The sequence below is a fragment of the Salarias fasciatus genome, chromosome 22, assembly GCF_902148845.1.
Source record: "Salarias fasciatus chromosome 22, fSalaFa1.1, whole genome shotgun sequence".
Taxonomy (NCBI): Eukaryota; Metazoa; Chordata; class Actinopteri; order Blenniiformes; family Blenniidae; genus Salarias; species Salarias fasciatus.
In genome coordinates, this window is record NC_043765.1 from 23,268,580 (window position 1) to 23,277,050 (window position 8,471).

Sequence of the window (8,471 nt, forward strand, 5' to 3'; positions counted from 1 at the left end):
CAATTTATACTGTTATTTCACTGTACAGTTTGTCATTGGATTCTATGATTTTCATCGTATTACCCTGAATATTATCGTACTCTTTATTGTTTGATCACACTGAGTACTAATATAATACGAAATATTCTTAAGCTTTGAGAAACTGAGCATCCAACTAAACTGCAGATAATGTAATATTACAGTTCTCCCACTCTGGTTTCTTTTTCTCAGTATAAATAAGGATTTTTTTTTTGTAATGCTCCATTTCTACAATGTAATACATCTTTATGTTTTCCACTCTAAATCTGAGCCATTGCGTGCCCTCCTGGGTAACTGCCTTTAGTGTGTTTTATAACCAGAAGAGTAAAGATATCAAACACATTCAGTGATTTTAATCTGCAAAAACTAATCAAAAAACAGTTTGTTAAAAATATAAATTTTTTAAAAAAAGTTTTTTTTTTAAAACCACGTCATAAGGAATAAATGCACATTTTGTGCAGTGAGAAATGTTGACTAAAAAACAGTTTGAATAAGGAGTGTTAAACATGAGGCATGTGGGCCAAAACTGGCCTGCAAGAGGCTCCAATGGGTCCCACCAAACAAACTTTCTACATTAAAAAAAAAAAAACAGGTTTTTTTTCAAAGTCAATATAGCAGACACAACACTGAGACCCTGGGAGCATGGTACACTAATTTATTAGTCCAAAGGGTTAGCATCTATGGTGGTCATTTTTTTCATAGTTGTTTAATATTTTTTTAAAATATGAACATTTTATTGTGAAATTATCCTTTATATCGTATCTTATCTCAAAGCTAACCTTTACAGATTAAATTTAAAGGTTATTATAACACTATTTTAGCAGTTTGGCGCACACCAGATCAGTAGTAAGTAAGTAAAAGCAAAAAAGAATAGAAGTGAAAAAGAGAAAAGGTGCTTGTTTTAGTTCATGCCCCTCTGACTCTGTCCTTCAGGAGGATTTACATCTCAGCTCTGTGGTTCAATACCAGCAGCCAGCAGCAGGCTCCACCTGGATGAGACGTTTGTTCGGGGGACTGAGTCGTTTCGGGTCCATTATGCAAATCCTGCGCATCGCTCGTGGGCCGCGTCCACGCTCCTGCGCGCCGTGCGCGCGGAGCGGAGCGTCCCTCAGTCAACACCGGGGCTCTGCCGTGTGGATTTGAGGCAACAAAAGATTAACACTATCTGCAAATATACGACTGAGTTCAAAGGCACGGCTCTCCCAGCTCGCTTCCCTTCCTTTGTTTGCTGCTGAATGTGAAGGGCAGAGTGAGACCTGGAGTCACTTTAAACCCCAAAACTTCCTCAGCGGCAGATTAACCAGGTAATCCCACAAACTGGTACAAGAGCTTTAAAGGGGATTTTTTTTTTTAAAACAGGTTAAGTTGAAAACACTTTTGTTTTTTAAATGATAAACATTGATTAAATAGCTTGGAGCGGGGGCGGCGTTTGGAGAGGAGAAGTGTGCGCGCACAGGCCCCGCCCCGCATCCCCATGAGGTCCCTGAGGGCCCTTAAAACCAGAAGGCCTCCGGGACTTGAAAAGCAGTGTCTCAAGCCTTTACCATCTCCGGATTGTTTTTTTTTCTTTTCTTCCCCCCCTTAAAAAAAAAAAGAACCTTTGGAAGTATGACTTCTTCCAACCACGACCAGCGGCTGGAGCACCTCCTGAGCGCCGTGGAGAGCGAGTTCCAGAAGGGCAGCGAGAAGGGCGACGCGTCCGAGAGGGATATTAAACTCAGCCTGGAGGACGCGGAGTTGTGGAACAAGTTCAAAGAGCTGACCAACGAGATGATCGTGACGAAGACGGGGAGGTAGGTCCGGCTGCGAGGCCGCGGCGGCGGCGGCGGGGGCCTTCTGGGGCTCCGGCGCGCTTTTACGCACAGCCGGCAGATCCGGAGCGCTATTACGCACGGGGTTTTTAGAGGGGAAAAAAGAAAGAGAAGTAAATAAATGTAATATTTGTGAATTGGATTTTGCATTGAACGAAAAACAGACTCTTATATGAATTGAAGTTCTTCTGCTGAGGCCGTCAGGGCCTTTGAGGAAAATAAAAACAGTTTGAATAAGTTTTCCAAAACATTAAAAACATTTTCTATTCTATTCAAACGTTTTGTTGTTTTAGAATAAATTCTTTTAAATGTATTTACAAGGGAAATCAGCACATTTTCCAGATAAGTGCATTTCTTTCCTTCTTTCATCTTTCAAGGAGGATGTTTCCAGTCCTGAGGGCCAGCGTCTCCGGGCTCGACCCGAACGCCATGTACTCGGTGCTGCTGGATTTCGTGGCCGCGGATAACAACCGGTGGAAGTACGTGAACGGGGAGTGGGTCCCCGGCGGCAAACCGGAGCCGCAGAGCCCCAGCTGCGTCTACATCCACCCGGACTCCCCCAACTTCGGGGCGCACTGGATGAAAGCGCCCGTCTCCTTCAGCAAAGTCAAACTCTCCAATAAACTCAACGGCGGCGGACAGGTGAGGAGGAGAGCAGGAAGACTGTTTTACACCAAGAAAATAAGAAAATCCTGAAAATATAGGTTTAAAAATAAAAGTTTGAATGTGTTTGGAATAAGAAACAACTTTTTTAAACAAGTTTATTTAGTCATTTATGCTCTAAATAGAATTATAGGAGAATGAATGAGGATTAATCTTTTGTGCTTTGATACATAAACTTAACTAATTTAATATAGATATACTTTATAATTCCCAAAGGAAAATGCTTCAAAATAGAATTAAAATATCATGAAAATGGAATTTTTTTTTGATAATCAATATTAAATGTTACAGGGATATTGGGATGGAGTGGTACAGAAAACATGAATTAAATTAACAGAAAAAACACAATAACACTGTTTAAAAGGAGGAATAATGGAGTCTTATGGCCACAGGAAGGAAGGATCTCCTGCTTTTCATTTTCACGTATTACGACAAAAGAGAAAAGAAATTCAAATTCAGAGATTCCTGACAACTATAGTGTCCTCTAACTCTCAACGCTTCCTCAGATAATGCTGAATTCTCTGCACAAATACGAGCCGCGGATACACATCGTGAAGGTCGGCGGCATCCAGAAGATGATCAGCAGCCAGTCCTTCCCCGAGACGCAGTTCATCGCCGTCACGGCGTACCAGAACGAAGAGGTGAGTGCCAGAAGCCTGCTCCACGCCGAGCTGCTGTCAGGATTCACTGAAATGTTGGCGGCTCTCGTCACAGATCACCGCCCTGAAGATCAAACACAACCCCTTCGCCAAAGCCTTCCTGGACGCCAAAGAGAGGTACAGAGTAAAAAAAACCTCAGTGAATTCCTTGAATTGAAGGTGGTTCTGGGGTTTAATGGTGTCGGGTCGATTACAGGAGCGATCATAAGGAAGTTCCTGATCACAGTGCGGACAGTCAGCAGTCCGGCTATTCTCAACGTGAGCGTCCTCTGCTTCACTCAAATCTTTAAAAAACACGTCGACCTGAAAGCAGGTGGATGATTTCTTGTGTTGTTGTTCCTCCTGCAGTGGGAGGGTGGTTCCTCCCGGGCCAGAGCCCCATCTGCCCCAGCAGCAGCCCGCCTCAGTTCAGCGGCTCGGCCGGACACTCCTCCGGCTCCTACTGCGAGCGCTACTCCAGCCTGAGGAGCCACCGGGCGGCCCCGTACCCCGGACACTACACCCACCGCACCTCCAGCACCAGTAAGACCCCTGACTCTCAGACCTTAAACCGTCTGAATAAAGAAAGACTGGCGCTCATGGGATCTGTGCTCGTCTGTTTTCTCAGATAACTACATGGACAACAGCTCCGGGACGCTGCCGGCTCACGACAGCTGGTCTGCTCTGCAGATTCCCAACTCCAGCGGCATGGGGACGCTGTCCCACACCACCAACTCCACGTCCAACTCCAGGTGAGCCTCCGATCGAGGGTCTATCGAGGGTAGTTTAGAAGAATGGCTTTGTTTCTGAGCTTCTTCTTCCTCCTGTCGTCCGCAGTCAGTACCCCAGCCTGTGGTCCGTGGCCGGCACCACCCTCACCCCGTCCGGATCCGCCTCCGGCTCCATACCCGGAGGCCTGACCTCCCAGTTCCTGAGGGGCTCGTCCTACTCCGGCCTGACCTCCTCGCTGCCCGTCTCCTCGCCCTCCTCCATGTACGACCCGGGCCTGAGCGAGGTGGGCGTCGGCGAGGCGCAGTTCGAGAGCTCCATCGCCCGGCTCACCGCCACCTGGGCGCCCGTGGCTCAGAGCTACTGAGCGCACGCCGGGCGGGAGGCGCCCGGAGCGGGACTTTAAAGACGCCGACCCCGAGACGCCTCCAGACCCGCGAGGACACTAAAGATTTGACAATCCATTCCATGATCCAAGACGCAAAGACACGACTTGAAAGACGCTTGAATAATAAAAAGAAAAAAGCCTTAAAATATCTGAAACTCTTTGCTCTTACTCCTCCACCTCCAAATATAACGTTTTTTTTTTGCCTCCAAACAACCAAAGATCAAGTGGACTTTTGCTTTTATTCCTAACCTTGTCCCACAGACCCCCATCCTGCTAACATCCATGTGTACATGTGTGTATATAGAGTAACTTAACTCCCCTGAAACGTGCCTTTCTTCTCGCCGCAGTGCAAAACGTTTCGCGCTCACGCTCAAGTGCCTTCTGCTCACACGCTTGTACATAAACTATCTATTTGTATTTTGAACTCGCTGTGGGTTTTATTTATGTCATTTAATAATAAATTAAAGATTGTTTTTCTCAAAGACGCTTCGTTCCGTTGTGTGTTTCGAGAGTGCAAATGAAGGTCATGATGGGGGTAATCGCCAGCCTCGATATGAGCTTTCTTTAAATAACGCCGCCCGCACGGCTTCGCGAAGTGACCGGGGTTTATCTCGGGCGTTAGAACCCGGCCGGCACCCTTCTGCTACAATCTGCGAGGCGGTGAGACGTACGGCTCGCACGTCCAGATCTGCCTGCCGGGAAAGTCAAAAGAGTCAGGACGCAAAGTGCTCACACCCGGGGAAGAATTAAATCCCTCCTAGGACTGCGTTCGCCAACTCCAGGTTTGAGTGGAGCTGGAGAGATTTATCGCGGTTCGAGTTAGCAATAGAAAAGGTATTTCTCACACCGGACCGAGAGTTAAAGTCAAGCTGCAGCTACGACATTTATTAAAACTGAACCCAGGAGGCCTGGAGGACTGGGAGGGTGGAGTTTGGTCACACTGGGACTGAGGAGCGTCTCTTCGCCTCATATCGTTCATTAATGATGGTTTTCCTGCATCTCGGAGCCTTGAGATGTGAAAATAAAGTAGATTGAAGTGTTTTGTTTAAGTAGATTCTATATTCTGTTGTATATTCAAGCTATTAGAACTGGTATAATTTCAACATGAATTACATTTAAGTGAAATGTCTAAAGAACACGTCCCCTCTAGCTGTTGCATTCTGCATGTTTTCATAAACTCCCCCTGACAGCACGGCTTTGAGGCTAATGCTAGTTTTGCTAGCTTTCATAGCTAATATCGCAGCTCAGGTCTCAGTGTGTGTCGGGTCCAAAACTCATAACAAATTTGTAAAAAATCAATGTTTTCACACAGTTTGAAAGTTTGACAGTTTGGTTTTGGAGGGCCGGATTGGAGACACTTGCAGGCCGGTTTTGACCCCCGGGCCTTATGCTTGACACCCTTGTTTTTGATACTTTTGGTGTGTTTATTTCTGGATCAGGTGAAATGATCCTCTTTGGTGCACAAATGAAAAAAATCATAAACTAACGAACAAACCAGACAATCAGAATAAATTAATTCCATTAAAACAATCAAAGTACAGCTTATCCTCCTGGTGATCCAGGCCCTGATGGATTAGAGGGAAAATATAAAAGTTCACTCAAATCACTGAGTATTTTGTTCAAATAAAATATTCATTTGTTCACATTAAACACAAAAAACTGAGGACAACTCGGAAAATATCAAAGAGTTTCCAAACAAGTTTTCCAGTCTTCACCTATTACTGTTAAAGTGCCTCTTATACCTCTGAAACTGAAGGAAAGTCATCATAGCTGCTGGATTTGCTTTTGAATTATGTTGAAACTGAACTAAAAAAAGAATAAAATATTTTAATAAACCCGTTATTGCAATGCTGAGCAACTGAAGCCCGAGTGGAGGCCACTGAAAAGACAGAAATAGCTGTAAGGTGGAGGTCTGTGTGTGACCCCACCCTCCTGACGTCAGCTCTGCCATGTGTGTGTGTGTGTGCACGTTGGACCTCCACCCCCACCACCTCCACCCCCCGGCCGGTGATGGAGTGTCCTCACCCAGGTGCAAATGAAGGCTGGGAGGGTCACGGGGACACGGGCAAACAGCAATGAAGCAGAAATGTGACCTGCAGCTGGCGGCGAGCAGAGGTCGTCCGGAATCGTCGACCGGAGCTCCACTTCAAAGTTCACCTCCATCAGGATGGAGAATCAGGCTGGAGAGCCAGACCTGGAGCTCCAGACCTGGAGCGCCAGACCTGGAGCTCCAGACCTGGAGAGCCAGACCTGGAGCTCCAGAGACACTTCACTGTCCTCTCTGAGTGGACGGAGGAAGAACCTCCGATGATCTGAGCATGGTGGTGTTGATCAGGTGGAGTGAGGAACATGCTGCTGCTGGTGTGGTGTGGGGGATGGGGAATGTTTCAGACGGTTCACAGGAGTTGTCTTTAAAAGGATGAAGCTGTAAACAGACTCCAGAACTGAAAGAGAAGTTCAGAGAAGTTCTGCAGCCTCGGTTTTACATTCAGTCGCCTGACGGGAGGCAGAGGCTGCAGAGTGGTGGAACAAGGAACCTTCGCTTTAATGAGCATCGGCTCTTTCTAAAGTGTGTGTGTGTGTGTGTGTGTGTGTTTGTGTGTGTGTGTGTGTGTGTGTGTGTGTGTGTGTGTGTGTGTGTGTTTATTGTTTTGAGCATCTCTGTACTTTTACACTTATTTATTAAGTTTGTGCTTTTACATTGATTATTTAGTTTGTTGTTTTTTTATCAAGTGTGCACTTTTCTATATTTTTTTCTTCCTTCCTTCCTTTATCCTCTCGTTCCTTTAGTCCTTTCCTTCCTTCCTATAATCCTTCTTTCCTTTCTTTCTTCACTCCTTCCTTCCTTCCTTCTTTTCTTTTTTGCTTCTTTCCTTTCTTGTACTCCTTCTTTCCTTCCTTTATTCCGTTTTTCTTCTTTCCTCCCTTTCTTCAGTCCTTTATTCTTCCTTCTTTCTTGTGTTCCTTAATTCCTTCTTTTCTTCCTTCCTTCTTTCTGTCTTTACTCAATTCTCATATTTTTGAAAATAACTGAAACACGTGTAATATGATCATTTCAAGGCGTTTTAAAATTATTTTTCTCTAATTGTAAACTTTATATTCGCTTGAAGATTCTGTATTGAATCCATTTGATAACAGTTCTTTCTCTTGAAAAGTGTTGTATGTATCAAGTGACCAAAATCAAACATATATAATTATTATTAAAATGTATTTTACATTATTGAGCTCTACCGATCTACAATATGATGTATTTTTAATGGAGCGCATTGAATATTAATTATTCAACTGACTGGGCCTTTAGAATGTTCTTTTTTGTTTGTATTCTGTTCTTTGTTGAAATCGTATTACTATTTTAATGTTTGAAATAAATAAATTCATTCATTCATTCAAAACACAAAGTAAAAAACTGTAAGTTTTGCCATTCTTTTAGGATAAATCATCAATCTGCTGAATAAACTGAGAATAGAAGGTGATTTATTATTGTTATGATGAGAAATATTATAAAAATGACACATATCTCAATTATTAGCACAACTATGTTCTCCTTCAATCTACCAAGAATACAGACGTCAGTGAACAGAGTCGCTTCTCCAGATAAACCTTTAAGACTTTTAAATTCACACAAAAGATCATCTTCATAAAATTTCATGTGAAACAATATTTTTGGACGTTTTAACTCATTTTTTTTATCAAAAAGATAGATATAAAATAAGCATAATGTAGAATTTTCACTTGTTTTCCTTCAGTTTCTTCAGGTTTTTGTGAAGATATTAAGCTTAATGTAAATGTTTTCATAATACTTTTTGAACTATAAGTTATTTGTGAGTTATTTTGCCTTTTTTTGTAGCTGGTCCGTCTCACTGCAGATCAGATGGAGCTGTGTGGCCCCCTCCACTAAAATGAGTTTGACACGTCGCTGTTAAACTCACACATATTTCACCATCTGCAGCTGAACAACGTCGCAGATTCTCCCTGGATCCCAGTCAGAGATCGACTCCGAACGACTCAGTCCGACTGCCACATGGCGTTATTTATAGGAAATGAGCTAAAAATGAGTCACAGGATGCATCAGACCTTCATTTAAACCTCCTGCAGCTTTTACTGCATGAAAAACTGAGCTGTGCTTCAAAGGAACTGAGAATTTTCCAGCAGAAATAGATGTTTTCAAAATGTTGTCGTGTAAACGGGGTATTAGTTATTCATTCCAAAATCTGCTACCAGCAA

At 43.7% G+C, this 8,471-nt stretch overlaps 1 protein-coding gene across 1 annotated transcript; it reads left to right on the forward strand.

The window, feature by feature from the left end:
• Window positions 1-1,626: 1,626 nt before the first annotated feature.
• On the forward strand, window positions 1,627-4,226 carry tbxta (T-box transcription factor Ta). Its single transcript, XM_030120843.1, has 8 exons — window positions 1,627-1,811; window positions 2,207-2,471; window positions 2,999-3,133; window positions 3,207-3,268; window positions 3,348-3,409; window positions 3,500-3,673; window positions 3,759-3,882; window positions 3,968-4,226. The coding sequence occupies exons 1-8, from the start codon at window positions 1,627-1,629 to the stop codon at window positions 4,224-4,226; spliced, it is 1,266 nt and encodes a 421-aa protein (XP_029976703.1).
• The last annotated feature ends 4,245 nt before the right edge of the window (window positions 4,227-8,471 follow it).